This window comes from Dermacentor albipictus, chromosome 7, assembly GCF_038994185.2.
Source record: "Dermacentor albipictus isolate Rhodes 1998 colony chromosome 7, USDA_Dalb.pri_finalv2, whole genome shotgun sequence".
Taxonomy (NCBI): Eukaryota; Metazoa; Arthropoda; class Arachnida; order Ixodida; family Ixodidae; genus Dermacentor; species Dermacentor albipictus.
The window spans coordinates 9,491,264-9,508,365 of NC_091827.1; the positions used below are offsets into that span (position 1 = coordinate 9,491,264).

At 39.9% G+C, this 17,102-nt stretch overlaps 1 protein-coding gene across 6 annotated transcripts in view; it reads right to left on the minus strand.

Annotated features, from left to right (window-relative positions):
• Nucleotides 1-16,878, minus strand: part of PCB (Pyruvate carboxylase) — a 49,523-nt gene extending 32,645 nt beyond the window's left edge. Inside the window, exons 1-7 of one of the 6 annotated variants that reach the window (XM_065434964.1) lie at nucleotides 16,595-16,878; nucleotides 10,637-10,694; nucleotides 7,608-7,795; nucleotides 6,232-6,416; nucleotides 4,177-4,342; nucleotides 2,976-3,121; nucleotides 450-567 (exon numbers count right to left, since the gene is read on the minus strand). In XM_065434964.1, the coding sequence (XP_065291036.1) occupies nucleotides 450-567; nucleotides 2,976-3,121; nucleotides 4,177-4,342; nucleotides 6,232-6,416; nucleotides 7,608-7,755 (763 nt within the window). In that variant the 5' untranslated portion in view covers nucleotides 7,756-7,795; nucleotides 10,637-10,694; nucleotides 16,595-16,878. Of the gene's footprint in view, nucleotides 1-449; nucleotides 568-2,975; nucleotides 3,122-4,176; nucleotides 4,343-6,231; nucleotides 6,417-7,607; nucleotides 7,796-10,636; nucleotides 10,695-15,712; nucleotides 15,872-15,913; nucleotides 16,059-16,594 lie in introns of those variants that run through there. The other 5 variants (XM_065434965.1, XM_065434962.1, XM_065434967.1 and 2 more) reach the window with 5 other exon arrangements.
• Nucleotides 16,879-17,102: the final 224 nt, after the last annotated feature.

The following is a 17,102-nucleotide window of genomic DNA, read 5'->3' on the forward strand; positions in this document are numbered from 1 at the left end:
ATAGCACCAGATTTTTCTAAAGCTCTGCAATTGCACATCAACAACATTGAGCACAAGTTTATGTGAACTTCTTCAAATTGAGCCGTGTTCTTTTTAAAGCTGGACGGCATGAAAAATTTCTACAGAACAATGTCCAGAGAATAAACAGGCCGGATGAACAATCAATTCAAAACATAATTTATGCACTTTTACTGCTGCAATGTTTAACAGCATCACAAAACTTGCTTTGTTGTTTTGATTTTCATGGTAGCTGTAAGAGAACTCATAACAAATGCTGGTCAAACACTGACCATGTGTCATTCTCACCAAAACTTCGCTTGAGCTAGTCCAACAACAGGTAGTACTGGCGGAGGCAATGTCAGTGAGGAAATGAACTGGGACATCATCAAATAGCACTTAAACAAACCTGTCAAATGGCTTGTGTATACACAAGAGATTCTAATTCTTACCCAGCAACTGAACCTCTATGTGACGTGGACGGACAATGAACCTCTCGATGAACATGGCACCATTGCCAAAGGCAGCCTTTGCCTCCGATGTGGCTCTCTGGAAATTCTCCTCTACTTCCTATGAGAAACAGGAGAGAGAAAAACACACTTCAATCCTTACAAAAGCAGTCAACAAATGCACTTTATGATGAGATGTAAGTGGGATCTGTTTAGAAGCAGCATGCACTGGCCAACCTGAGCGAAGAGTGTACACAGACACCATACACGAGAAATCGAAAAGAAAGTTGAATGTTAAAAGAAATTCCATCTTAGATCAACTACACTTGCAAGCGTTTTCTCACTATGTAGACAAAGCTGTTTGCAACACCATGTGCATGGAACTGTAGCTGCAGATAGCCCTGTAGTTAACACTTTCTTACCTTGAGAACTGGAAAACATCACTTTATTTAACACAGCGTGCAATTTGAAAAAGGACATCTTGTTTACAAGTCAGTGTAAACATTCCAATACATTTCAGAGATTGTGCTTTCGAGTTTTTACACATGATGGGCCATCGCATGTTTCACGCACTGCTCATACGCAAAATGGTGTCCACAGCTTCTGGTATTCACTTGTCATGCGATAGCAGCTAGTTTATCGCTTTGCTTGCTTCAGATACAGCAAGCTTCAGTAAAGAATGGCTGTGAGAAACAGATCAAGCAAATTGTGCACTATATTAATGCTGACTTTATTCGGGTGACCTCTGAAAAGAAAACAACCTATATGATGTAGGAGAAACTAAAGATGGTGCCAACTCGTCTGGCCCACAGGGCACAGTAATACATCTTCAGAAGCTTTTCCCCACAGCTTTGATTTTATAGCCAGAAAAAATTGCCCACACATGTACAATCAGATATAAAAGATTAAAGGCACGAGATTTGAAGAAAAACAAATCACCGACGATTATGATACTCCCTAATGCGAAATTTGAGTGCAGCTCTATACATGTTTTCATTTCGTGATATATTGAAGCAAAGAATTTGAGAGAGACAGGTAGCAGAGTTGGCAATTGTCCAAAATCTGATCTGCGGGTCAAACGCGTAGGCTTTTATACATGACTCGTCGAAGGTTCCAGTGAATCGCTGGTGCCGCGTGGCTTCCAGGAAGTACTACACAATTTTTGTTGCGCATACAATCAGATCACAAAGCAATCACAAACCATGAAAATCGAAACAAGTGCAAATGAGACCAAACCAAGCAAACCAAACAAATGTGAGCAGACGATAGTATGAAATGAGCAGTCTAGCTGAGACCAGGTACAAGTAAGCATTGAGCAATTGGGCTGGTCCACATGACACCAGTTTCCTGCGGGCACATCACTGAAGGGGCCACTCTCATTGGTCTCCGTCATTCACGGCTGGTGTCTTTCATCTTGTGCTCCGCATTCTATCTTTCATCTTTTGCTGTGCTCGTTCACTCAGTTATGCCGCTGCTCGCTGCAGGAACGGGCGCCTAAGAGCTGTGATCTAATATTAGTGCCCGGAAAGCCTCGGAACATAGCTTGAAATTCAAAGTTTCAGTTCGCAGTTACCTACCTAGTGATCCATTAAATTAGAAGTGCCATGCCTTAGGCATGAAACCTATGTCTCGTAAGCTTTTACAGTCGACTGCAGAAGCCTGTAGTCTATTTGATCACTGTCGTCGAAGAACAACAACAAAATAAGGTATGCATGACTGCCTCAAGCTATCCGTTATACATCTGAGAGGATGTGCTTAATAAGTATCCAAAGGTTCTGCAGTGACTGAGTTCTGATGACAGCAGCACCTACATGCTCAAGAGATTTGAAGTTGCATTAATGTCATAGATTGAGACACAAATTATTCGCAAAAAATTAAAATGCATCTCAGCATTTATACATTGTCAATGTAGGTGACAGTGGTGTGATTATTGCTCATAGCTCTAAGGTTTCAGAAATTTTGAGCAACTAGACATACAGGGCTGCTGCTCCAAGGCTTTGAGTAATTAACGCATCAGACATTTTGCTGTTGTGTTTCAGTTTGCGCCAATTACAGTAAAGCAGATACTGTATCAAGTTTCAGGCAGCTAGCGCAAATGTTCATAAGCAAACATGTTATCCTTTCATGGAAACTTGATCGCTCTCCAGCACTATTTCAGAGGCTAGGCCATCATCATCATCTCTTACGTATATCACAGGGCAGAGGCCTCTCCCAGAGATCTCCAATTACCCCTATTTTGTGTCAGCCAACCTCATATTACTGTGCATGCAAATTCCTTAATTTCATTATACCATTTAATTATCTGCCATTCTCGAGTACATTTTCCTCCCCTTGGCACCCATTCTGTAACTCTTAATAGATGACTGGTTTTCTGCTCTATGCTAGGCTGTCGACAAAACAAAACTGCAGTGGTGATATATAAGAAATAGAAATGTAGGAGCAGTCTTGTGTCAGTCAGGTGGAGACCAATATGACAGATTAAATTAAAAAGTGAGCATGCATCCCAGCAACAAATTAAAAGGCACTAACACTCATTTCCTTGACGACCCGCATTCCTCGGCCACCGCCACCATAGGCAGCCTTGAAGATTACTGGCAAGCCATGTTGCTTGCAAAATTCCACAGCCTCTTCTGTTGTTTCTACAGGCCTGTCTGTTCCAGGAACAACCTGCACGTCTGAGAGATGTTGATGGAGAGCACTTATAGTTTCAGAGAACCGTATCTCACATGAACAGAGTTCAAGATTTTGAGTTAATGCCACGAATCACTGAAAAATACACAATTCATTTTTTTAGATTCAGTTTTAAATGACAAAGATCAACATTAGAGGGCGATATTGTACACAAGAAAAGAAGCACATAGGTAATTAGGCTAAGAAATTATGATAATTTTAAGCTTCACAGCATGCATTTGTCTTTCATTTAGTAGCAGATCATTTGCAATAATTAAGCACTAAAGCATGAAATGCTCATTTGCATTTGTTACAGCCATGATGTGGTCTCGATAAGCATGAAACTAAAGTTCAAGGTTATTTGCCAAGCAGGGTCAGTGTAAAGACCTGCAAAACATATTTTTATTGATTAATTGGCTGCCTTTCACTCATTAAATTGATTTATTTAATGTGTTCAATATTCCAAAGCAACAGTGGGGCCACAAGACACACGGTGTGATATTCCAAATTAATTTTGACCACCTGGGGTACTTTAAAGTTTGCTTAAATCTAAGTACACAAATTTTCTCTGGCATTCTGCCCTCATTAGAATGCAGCTACATCGGCTTAGAGGCTGAACCCATGACCTTGTGCTTAGCAGGAGGATGCCTCTATCACTGCATTACTATGGCACTTAATACACAGTCGGCAACAAAGGTGTGTTGGACAAGAGAGTTATGAATGCGCTGAATTTTCACAAAGGCAGGACACACAGCTACAAATTCAAAGTTTCAGTGTGCAGTAGCCTTTGCGACCTACAAACTGATCCATGAGAAATGCTGCACCTTACGGCCCTGAAATTCATACTTGTCATGGAACCCACGTCCCATAAACTTTAGTGGCTAATCCTGCAACAAAGAGTGCTTCCAAGGTCATGTGGCTCATCTACCTGACAAAGCACATTTATGTTGTGCTTGTGCTTCATTATCTCGCACGAAATACGTTGCAGCACAACCACACATAACGAAGTTCCTGTGCAAAAGGCCACATACAGCTTCGGACAAGCAAGCCTCCATCATACCTGCACTGATGGCCGACTGGCGAGCAGCTATCTTGTCCCCCATCTTGGCCATGACATCCGGTGTAGGACCGATGAACCGAATACCACCATCGATGACAGCCTGAGCAAAGTCTGACCTTTCCGAGAGGAAACCATATCCCGGATGAATGGCATCCACTTGGTTCTCCTGCAATTAAATGAACAAAGACCGCAAATACTGTTCTTAGACACTCGTTCACAGTAACAGAATGGGAGCCACTGAAGGTATGCTTCAAGACAGATTCTTAAACGTAAAGTTTAGTGTGTTGAAACACATATTTCCCAGAGGTGGAAAATGTAAGAAAAATATTCTAGGATGGTGACCAGATTGTTGCTGGACAACTCTCTCAGTGTTAAGGGGAGCTTTGCTTGAGGAGCTCCTAACTAAATGCAGAAATTGTTTTGCACAGCAATCATGGCACAAAATTTGGTCAGATTTAAAAAAAAAATTTAGAGCCTACCAAATGTAGATAGTACATTTTATTTATTTCAGACACTCAATATTTTCATAAAAATCATGCAAACTTGGAAAACCTCAAGAGACACAAGTACATGAAGCTTAGAACTACCACTCAGCAGTAAAAAGTGATGTCATGATTCTATAAACTGCATCTCTTGAGACTTATAAAGCAGACAAAATTGATGTACTAGAATACACAACTCTGTAATACACCACTGATTTGTGTGTTGGAAGTTTTGCAAAAACATCACAAACGTTGTAACGATGTCACGTAATCTGTAAATTAATACATCAAGTTTGTTCACTTCAGATGCTCTAACATACAGTATACAGAACTAAAATATCTGTTTTTAGTACAGTTACAGATAAATTGTGCTGCAGTTTTCCTTAAGCTTGTTGGTTTTTGGCAACTTTTGTAGAGAAACTTGAGAACCTAAACCAAAATCCTGTTTCCTAGTTGGTAGAATTCAGTGCTCTCTCGCGCTCTCCTAAATGCAACAATTTTCATTCAGATTTTGTTCCAGGAGCTGTGTAATGAGACCATTTATGGCCTTTCACATGTATCGGCACAGGGAAATCGGAGTTGATACCAAAGGATAACTCCTATGGAGAAATACCAGTGAATCCAAAGTACTGGCCAGCAGCTATAGCTGGCCAGTGCTTCCACCTAGGCAGGCATATTGACACGGGTACTTATTTATCCTTTCCTCAGGGACTGCATTTCACCGACTAACAACTTGGTTATCACTCCGTGCAAGACGTGCCTGCATGATTTAGAACTTGTGCAAATGTTATTGTTGATTTTATCTGTTGTGTATATCCTCACCAAACCTTGTATAATTAGAATGCATGCACTACACAAATCATGTAGTAGTTTCTAAAAACCATGCAGGCACCAATGATAACACTGGAACCTCCAACGTGTGCTGTATAGAAGTCGAGGTGCTTGACCCGCTGATCAGATTTCGACGATCATCAACTGTGTTTGCTGCTATCACTGTGCTTTGAGTGTCACTTGCTTTTGTGGGCACAGCTTTGCTATTGTGTTCTTCAGCATCACTACTATGTGCCAATATCAACCAAAATTAATTTTAAGTACAGATGTTGCACACTGTCTTGAATTGAGTTAGCAGTGGCCACATGAGGCAGACAAATAAGAGCACTGCCGCTTTCATAACCATTTTCTCTGTGCAGGTTTTGACAGTCACAGCTATAACATTTTACCCCGCGTGGCAGATTTAAAAGTACTCAGGTAATAAGAAACACACCCCTTATAGAACAGAAGACGAGCAAGTGCTTGTGTCTTTCGTCTACTTTCAGTAATGTTGTAAGACCCATTGCTTTCGTTAGCTGGGTGTGCACCAAGCAGCCAGGTCAGCACTCTATTGGTGATCCAAAATAATGCACATCAAGTTTTGTACTAGGATACAAGCTGAATAACAATGAGCACTCAAGCTGTGCAGTGAAATTAAAAAAACAAAACATGCGCCCTTATTACCACCAAGAAAAACACATTTAACTCTACCAGCTACCACTACAAGAACACAGCTGTCGCGAAAACACAAGGCACTTGTTACCTGAGCGATCCTGACAATTTCGGGAATGTTGAGGTAAGCCTCGACAGGGGCGAGACCCTTTCCAATGAGGTAAGCCTCATCTGCCTTCTGCCTATGCATGTGCATCTTGTCCTGCTCCGAGTAGATGGCAACCGATCTGATGCCGAGCTCATAGCAGGCCCTGAAGACACGGATGGCAATCTCACCTACGAAAAGCAAAACAAGCCAGGCCAAGAACATGTACTCACTCCCCAGTGCTCTTCCTTTTTTCTCTCCCACTGTGCCTAATGCTGGCACATTTTCTCATGCATGTGATTATGCAAAACAGTGCAATTACGTAAGTTTATGTCTAGAGTGAGGAAAGTGTTAGTTTTCATCAAAGTTTTAATACATCTCAAAATAAAACTTAGAAACATGTGGGGTGTATTCACAGTATTTTCCTTTTTTTTGTTCTTTGTTAAAAAAAAAGAGAGAAATTGCTTTGAAGCAGAGCTTTAAGAACATCAGCAATGACACAATTCTTATGGCTTAACTAAATTGTTAGAATACAAAAACAAAAAAAAAACAAAGCACAGAAGCTTGATAGAGCAAATTATCACTCCATGTAGCCTCTTGATTGCTTAGCGCGTAGGCAGCGAGGCTAACAGACACATTGGTAAGTGAAATCTGAGAGTAAACACACATATTGAAACACACAAATATGATTTCAGGCACTCACACTTTTTGGCGCAAATTGAGAAAGAAAGTGATTGTCACACTGGTTCAGAATTCTACGTTTTCATGTTATTCATGTGCATTTTTCTTATGCCTCCAAAGTGCACCGAGTACATGCCATCGCAAGCAATTTTTCAACTTGTCCAAATCACTACACCCCCTTCAGGCACTGTGTGTGCACAAGTGTGTGCACCAAGACAGCGCATGAAAAGCAAAAGCACTGATGAAAATAATTATACTTCAAATGTAACCCAAATGAAACAATTCTAATTGGACCAGTGCTACAAGACTGAATATTGTGTGTAAGTTGTTTTAACAAAATGAGTTGGAAGGCAGACATCTGCATGTTTGCTCTCGGCATCACTATGTTATCGTGCGACAGGTTCACTTATTTCATTGTTACCCACAATGTTTCACATCCAGCATATATTTCAGGTGGCTGGATGGGTGCTTTATGATTATGCTAGACATTAAATATCTGATGTCCTCATATCACACATTTCTAAGTGAGAATGTACATGGAGTCCACATTCTGTAATCTTGACAAAACTCACTGAAGAATGGAAAGTTTTGAAGCTGTACATGTTTCATAATTCTGAAGATGCAAAAAATGCAGTGAAACTAAATTTTCGATGTCGAAAACTAATTGGTGCCTGAAGGGAATACTCTATGTTAATCCTCACCTCTGTTTGCCACAAGTATCTTCTTGATGGGTTTGATGTCTGGGGCAGGGCTGGAGGCATAACAGCAGCTGTTCTGGTACAGGGGGCACAGTGAGGACCGCAGAAGGGCGGTCTGCAAGTTGATCTGCTTCAGCAGCAGGGCCCTCATTTTGCCAGTTCTTGAATGCTCTCTGGCAGCAACCTATGCCCTATGGATGACAAAGAAATCATCATTCGATTGTATCTTTAAACTTTTGTTCTGATGGGTACTGGTCGTATGCATCGCTTTTTAGGTCTTATGCATTTTTCATGCTACCAAATATTGTATAAACTCCGTTTCTCCTTTCTTTATTTTTTTGTTTCTGTCTGTTCGATGTACAGATAATTTTTTTTTTTTTATTGTTCCTAATGTCTTCCTATATTATTTGCATTGTACACATTGCACTTACACCTGACCTTTTTGACCCCCCCTATGTAATGCCCTAACAGGCACTTGGGGTACTCAATAAATAAATAAATAAATAAATAAATAAATAAATAAATAAATAAATAAATAAATAAATAAATAAATAAATAAATAAATAAATAAATAAATAAATAAATAAATAAAAGAAGTGTCCACCACGAAGACTTGGAAGTCTCCCTCCAGAGATCTCTCACAAGCATTATCATACAGGAGCTGCACTGCTCTGTACCATAAACCATATCATATCACATTAATGATTGATTTCTGGGGCCTTACACGTCAAGACTACGATCTGATTGCAGATCTACAGATTTCAGAGTGATTTTTGCTAATTGACAAAATTTCACAATTAACTATGCCGGGATATGCAAATATTCGAAACTTCTGAACTACTCGAATAGTGTCCTCTTTGATTCAGCCTTTGATTCGGCCCTAACTAAGTCATTAATCATTTTAAGGCACCTGTTCCTATTGTAGGATTGAAACAAAACAGTAATAAAGTCATATGTATTTAGCAGAACTCCTGTGCTTAACACCAGCTTTGATAAGTATGTCTCCAATATCTATGGCGAAATGCATTGACGCTTCAGTTAACAATCATCAGCACTCCGTTTTTCACATTGCTGATAACTGCATGTCAGATTATCAGCACTGATAAGTAAGTGTGAGCACGTCACATGCATCTTTTCTCACTACTACATGGCCATATTTCCAATAAAAGTGTGAATATATATCAAAGCTGGGTGAATTGTTATGGTCCTTTCACACAGCATGAAATAATGACTCAGCACAAAAACATAAATGCAACATAAATGCCGATCTAGCTTCAGATTTTGCTATGCATCTGCTGATTTTTAATTGAATTACATTCATGATGAAGGCAACATATACTGTTCCTTCCAAATGAAGTTTTTGGTTAAAATAGTTCAGTGTTTGTGTTGTGCTTCTGTCTTAATATCATCAATATTTTTTTTCAAGATGATAAATATGGCTAAAATAAACATTAGGATCACCTGATCAATTCTTGATGTAAGGATAATGCAAATAGAACACTGTTTGTGTATACTCTCTCAGTTATTTGTCCCTTCGATCAATAATATATATGAGCTATAAAGCATACTGTGGCCTCTCCGACCTCTCCGACTTTTACTCTTCACAATCACTGGTCAATGGTGAAGAGGGTGCGCCTCCCTACGACTTCATAAGTCCTGAAAATCATCTGATTTAGTAAACGTAAATTAGGAGGATACAGAAGCTTGCACAAATTGCCTTACAATGCACAATCATACCCACGTGTAAGACAATGCTGCTTTGACAAGGGTTGAAATACAACTAGACACATTTAAGAATGCTATTTTTACCAGTACGGGTTGTTTTTGTCAGCCTGACTCATAGACTAAAATATTTCATTGCTGTAACACACTGTCTTGAAACGGAAGACATTTTCCTGAAGCATGCCTTTATCTGCTACATACAACAACATTGCTGCTGCATTTGCCTTCGCATAGCAAAAGGAAATCACGTGAGGAAAAATTCACGCAGAAACTCTTCTGGGAGTTGTCCAAGTATGCATAAGCATTGTGCGATTTGCTCATCTCAACACAGCCTGATGTCATTATCAACGTTATGAAACTTCATCTGACTAGTACAACCCTTATCAACCCTTATCAGTTGTTATCAACCTTATCGTACTAGATCTGACCCTACCGGTCAGTATCAACCTTATTGCAATCAAACCACTCCTTACTGTCTTTATCACCCTTATCGACATGATCTGACCCTTATCAACTTCATCAGAACTGCTTCGACAATTGTAAGCCCTTATAACTCTTTAGCACCTTATCCACCCATGTCTAACCATTGTCAACCATGATGAGACCCATATAACACCTCATCGCTGCTTATCAACTCGTTGACTGCTTAACCACGTGTGTTGTGCGACGTGAAGAGCATGAGGCCTCAGAGATCAGTGGCACTTCAGTCACTGAAGGAAGGCCCCAATGGAAGGCACATCCCACGACCACCAAAACACATCCGGGATGTGGCGTGTGCAACATTAAATTTTCACAAAATCAGAATTATCCTTATGTCTACAATACTCCAGCTCTACATGTGGTCCCAGAAACAGTTTTTATTCCACCATCACCAAGTCTTTCCACAAAGCCTTCATAGAAACTGTTCTCCTTTGACATCTGTTTTGTACCACCAGTACAACACATTCATATGATTCAGATATATTCACCCTCTGCAAGTGTGGGTGTTTAGCCCAGTGGCTAAGACACTTGGCTTTTGTGCGTGACACCGCAAGTTCAAAACTCACCACTGCGAGCTTTTCTCCCTTTTGAATTTATTTTATTTTATACATTTATTTCTTTATAGCAATTTATCTTATGTGACGGATGAACGAGCTTCCTCGTTGGGTCAGCACAGAAATTCTTACCCATTTAAAAAATGCTTTTGTGTAGAGATTCAGGAAACCAACTGGATGCGAATGAATCAGAGGCTACCGCCCAAAAATTAACAATAAACATAATTTGTAAAAGGCCGCTGTAACAGGCACAACCTTTTAAGCAGTTAAACACACCTGGAAGGTTTCTCCAGCTGTTCTCTCCCATCTAATCTTTGAGACATGCTTGTGCAGCCTGGGAGCAATAAACCAGTTGTTAGAACTCTTCACTGTAACATCTGTTTCTGGCAATTAATAAGTTATTGAACATCTGAAATGCTTTACCATGTTAATTTTAGTAATGCTTTGTGATGTTATAACCATAATTTGTGAATACATCTGCATTAGCCATCCATATGTTGTGCATATGCTACAGCTGCTTATCACAATATATAAGCACAGCACAAAATCGCAATTCACTAGTCAAATGTACACGCACGCATGTCAAGTTTGTCATGACAATCTCAATAAATCAATTCAATTTCTATGATTCCAGATGCGTTCTTCACTATCCCTTCATGATGTACATGATACATTGGCATACAGAGGTTCCCAATAGTCACCCATGTGCTAATCATGTGTTATGCTAATCCAGGGCTACTGAAACATACTCAACCTTATTACATGAAGCATTTACACTGCATACATGCTGTTAATGTCTACATGCAAGATTTTAAAAAAAAGTTTCCATCAAGCCTCCACACTCTGCGCATGTGTCCATCAGACTGTCTTTCAGTTCAATATTAAGTGAACATTTAATGTCATTGCGACATACTCAAGCCTTAACACGACAGATCTACATTGCATACACATTGCCTAATGTCTACTATTTATTTATAAACTACTGCCACATATCACATTTGTCCATCAAGATTATCCTACAGCAAAGAATTGTGTGAACATCGCTTTCAATGTTGCATGAGACTTGCAGTGCAAACGTGCTGTCAGGTGAAGTGATTTATAAAGAAGCCCCTGTCAGGCAGCCATGAGCTGTACACCTGTTACATTCACCTACATAGACAGGCTTTCAGGTGAGTATTGCCTAACAGTCCACTTCAATGCTATTGCAACATACACATAACAACATGAAATATTTATACTGCAGGGCATGTCAGACTAGTGTGTATGTCACATGGGGAAGGCGGTTATCAAGGGATGCGAGAGATTTGAGGTTGCCCACATATATTAGTTTTGTCATTTGCAAGCAATATGTGCACAGGTACCCATATGAGCTGTACATACATTGCCTGTACTCTTCCAGATTACATATATGGAGGCACCACATAATGCTGAAAGAATTGATAAATTACTGTAGCATAAACATATATTTCTTCCAAATGTACACACAATCACCCAACACAAAGCATAAGAAGCAAGAGCAATCTCTATGCCAGGTTGAAAAATAAAATGTTTTGAAAGCCACATCGAGCCATTTGAGAACAAACATCCCAAATGGACTGCACACTCAAAACTAATAAATAAGCTCAATGCATATTGTTATGCCTAACAAGAGCCTGTTTTATTCTAAAAAAAAAAGAAGCGTACTTTTCTTTCTTTTGACTGTAAAAAAAAAAATAAATGATTGATTTCACATGAAATTCATATCATCCACTTGGTATATGATTGACACCACGAGCAGATGACATTAGTCTTGGTAGAGCAATCTGCAATATACATTTCTAGGGTAGTGGAAATTCAAGAGTTAGGCATTGTTTTTAGCAGATTCGAGGAACAGTATAGAACATAATTCAACATATAAAATGCCCACTTCCTACACATAATGTCGGTTTGCAATGGTTTATGTTAGCTAATAAAATCATGTAGACTATCTATACTTGTTTGTAAAACAAAGGTGCATCCATATAACCTGCAACAAATAGTTGCATTTGCAATTTAATTATGTTTAGTGAATTGCAGCCTAGACAAAATTACGTATGTCTACTTTCCTAGAGCCTCAACTAAAACTAAACAATGTGCACATGTTGTGCTGTCTGTGACTGAATGAATATTCCAATTTTAAAAAAATTAATTTCTGTGATTCTGAAGTTACGACTTGCCTGCTGCAAGCCTGCTCTGTCATCCAGACAAACACGGGCAATGTCAAGGGGACGTACTAGCTCTCCTGTCAGATATCATCATTGTCTGATAAGACCTGAAAAATACTTGACATGGATTTTTTTATCAGCGTTTGGCGTCTGGCGTTAGCAGACAAGGGACTGCGCAATATAGGTGTTTTCTTGCAGCGATGCCTGTACGAACATCGTATCTTTAGCTCCATGATATCAGTCTTGGCTTGTTCAGCGAGAGACGGCAAACACGCAGCCAGGAGCTTGTCACTACGGTGACAGAGCATCCTGTATGGTTAGGGGTTTATTAAGGAGCGCACTGCATGAACAAACGCTATTATATCTAACATGACAAAAAGTATTGTTAGTATAATTGTTTAGAGATGGTTCCAGAAACCTGGTAATAAATGTTTTCCTGAAGAAACTGCTCAAAATAAAAAATTAAAAGCCATTTTCAAGAATCATGGCAGTACATAAACATAAACCATGCACAAGTAAACTCCTTTTTTTTGTGCGTGTGTGGGTGAGAACTGCATTGGGAAAGAAGAGACAAATCCTTTGATGGATATTGGTTTAGCTATATGCACTACACAAGTTTGCCTGAAATACTTCAAAACAGGCTGAACTGAAACGTTACTTAGAACATGGGTCACTGACACATGCTGTGGACGGCCTATTCTCAACACTTTGAGAGATTAGACGTTTGGCCAGCAAAGCTTGCGCAAGGGCAAATGACCTTTCAGTGCGAGATATGAATAGCTTTTTTTGTTTGCTATTATATGTCTAAAACATGAATAAAAACTAAGCATATTACATGGTCGTACTGGCCACAGCTATTAATCACTAACAACAAACACACATGTAAGTAGTAACATATAGGCAAGTACTTCGAGTTTTTGGAGTTCATATTCAGGTGATATTGGGTTATATGCACTACATAAACTTGATAATACTTCTTTTGTTTATGTTTTGAGCATATGAAATTATTACAACAATGACTAGATTTATAGATTAAAGTTTTGCCTGATAGGACACAGCCTTATGGAGAGAATTCATAGCTGAGAAGCTATGTTTCGAATGCCTTGAAGATATGATTTTAAATCAAGTTCTTGATGTACTCAAGTTATCCTTATTTCATTGCCAATTCTTGTTTACATGCATTATCTCTTGCATTCTTTATTTATTTACAAAAGACTGCAGTCACATTGGACTGAGCAGGTGGGATATTATACACAACAAATACAAAAATAGAAGTGCATGTTATACAAGATGCAATCCAACTCGTAAGTACCCCTCACAAGTTAAAAAGAGAAGAAGAAAAGATGCTACAGCAAAACAGTAAAAGAGGACAAGTATTTCTTAACAAGTGTCTCAGTAGGTGTGAGCTAGTTAGATTAAGAAGCAAGCAGAGGAACCACAAATGAAAATGTAAATGCATAATAAGGTGTGCACACTGTACAGAATACCGCTTTGTACAGTAGCAGCAACATTAAAATATAACAATTATTTATCTAAAAATATATCTATAATATATGTACTATAGCAATAAATTATCACAAAAGAAAAATGAGAACAGTGAACACGTGTTTATGTTAGAAATATGGAGAAAATGGCATGCTTATATGGAAAATAAGGCATGCTTGAAATAAATTCCGGTATCCGACACAGCGATCTCACTCGAAGGAGTTCCATTTGCTTATCTTATGAGAAGAAAGTGAATTTTTGAAGAAGCCGTGGAGTGCATGCTTTGCATGGGAGGAGATCACGAGCATGATGCAACTTAAACGACCGAGCATATATACGTGTCCATGAAATTTTACAGTCACTGAAAATTGAATACAATAATTTCAACCTAGCCACCTTTATTGCAAATCTCCTTTTTTACATATTTAATGTAAAAATATTGTTTTGAGGCATGAAAGTGAAACTAATCATTGCACACAGCTGAAGTATTTAAGTCTTTATTTTTCTTGCAAAAGGGGTCCCATACCACAGTGGCATATTTCAGTTTAGGTAAAACGTAAGTCTTTCGAACAATCAACTGTTAATCTGCAGAGTCCCTGGATATTTCATGCATCTCCTTAGAAGTGCCCTCTGGATGCGGCTTTATCAGAATGCAGCATCAGCTAAAACTTAATTATCTTCTAGGCTCGGTGAGCACATGCAGGAGTGATATGTAAGACCTTGACACAGCTAAGTTACCTCCTTTTGTTAAGTGACATGGTAACCATTGAAAACAATACTTGGCATAATTAATTAACATAACAATTAATAATGATTTCTACATGTAAATTTGATTATGACTTGCTCACACGTTTAAGTTTACACACCATGAGCATATATATATGGCAATGTATGTATGACTGATTTCCTGGAGATCGACGCAATATATTCTTCACAGGTCATTAACACCAGTGATGCATACAGCTTTCTATATATATATATGGGAGACAAATTGCCAACAAGAATTTGGGCCATCCAACCATTTAGGATGGTAGAAAAAAAAAATACTGCAATAACTTAATTAATGCATTGAAGTATTGGCTGGATAAAACATGGGTTGACCTTGCTTGGTTGCAAATTGTGGAGGCAAATATAATTCATAACCTCTAACATATACTAAGCAATTACCTTAATTCATCTCCTCCTCAGATCGTCATGGGCGTATAATAATTAATACTCGGCATCAACTTCATAATGCTTGACAGCCCATTCCATTCGCTTGATATTGACTACGAAATAATGCTGAGAATTTAGAGCGTGAAATGTGTTACGTGATCAAAAATACTTTTTTTTTTTTTTTTTTAAGCGCGGCACGCGCACGCGCGCTGGTTTAGCTTGGACTTTCCTCAAGATCGAGTGGCGATCCGCATTCCCGGGGATTGTGCAACTGCCATTATATTGGTGGAAAAGAATTAAACGAGCTCGATTTTATCCCCAATGGCGTAATGACGTACCTAGCTTTGCGCATGTGCCGAAATACATGTATGCGCAGCGCGTATAGCAACTACATATCAATTACAGGCACCGCGTCTAGCTGATGACGACCATCGCGTGGCACGGCTACACATATAGGCGTGGAATAACTGACGGGAAAAGGCACAAATGTCGGTTTGCACGCGCATTGAGCGACCGGCTCGAGTCTCACCTGTCGGAAGCCCACTGGCAGCGCGGTGAACGAGTAGTACGAATGTGTGCGTATACGACCAAGCGCACGGAAACTTGAACGCAGAGGGCAACTAGAGACGGCGCGGAGAGGGCGATGACAGTGCGTTCGAGCTTTGATGGCTTGATTCCACGCGCGCCGTGATAAAAGGGAGAGGGAACGTGAGAAAGAGGTATAATATACCGGCCGGACTCCGCTGGAAATGCTGTCGTCACGACGTCGCGACGGAACCTGCTGCTGCTGTATAGTTTGGAGTACACATTAGCACGTGTCAGGGTCACCAGCCCCGGATCAAAATGTCTCCTGCACGTCTAGCTCGTCACGACCGACACACACACACATACATTTTTATATATCCGGTACGTTGGGTGCGCGTGTGCGCGGTTAGCACAAAACTTCGCACAGCTGACAAACGCCAGAGAGGGGGGAACTTACACACTAATGGAAAAATTTCATTGTTAAAAAAAAGGTAGTATTATAATTAACTATATATGCGAAACTACAGTGCGGCGCCCCTTTTCTGTCCCACGCCCATAAATAATTTCCTCAAGATGCTATATTAGTAGCGAGGCTATATAAAAGCGAGGCCGTAAACACCGATAACCACAACTGCGTGACCTTGGTGCCATCATAACAGGGCGTCAAGCATGCCCGCTCCGCGCAGACGCCAGCTGAATTTTTTACCAGCATGCGTGACTGCATGCGGAGAACGAAACTCAATACCCACAGTCGGTATATTGAAGTATCAGTTACACTGGTAAGACCTCTTGTTCTCATGTATTGCTTCGCGGAAACTGGCAGCTGATATATACGACTAAGACCGGATTCCCCGATGTCGGTAGGAAAGTAAAAGCGCTTATTTACCTGGGGGAAAACACAAAAGCAGAACCGACGTCCCCTCTCCGATGCTCGAAGCCGCCTCGCTTGAGCCTTTGTAATAGTCTTCCGCTACGCTCTCAAATCTCCTTCATGTCATTGCTGAAGTTTTCGCAACGTTTCCGACGTCCTCACAGGATGCGAAACCAACTTGCAAACCGCGAAGTCAAGAGCGCAGATAACCTTTTTTTTTTTTTCTTCTTCTTCTTCTATCGTAGATTCAACGCGTGTACTACGATCTCGCAGACGACGCAGACCCAGACCAGACGGCGGCATCGGCAGCGTGACGTAAAAGGCGCTTGATGCGCGATTGGTCAACGAATAACCGCTCAATGTTTGGTATTGAGCCGCTTGTTTTACATTTAAGCTACTTTATTTTGCCTCTTTTGAAATTCTTGATTGAGTTAGTTTATGTAGGCGTACTATGCTTAACTTCAAGTATTAAACGTAATCATTATTTAAAGGGCGCAGATGGCGCGGCGATCGATTAAATCTC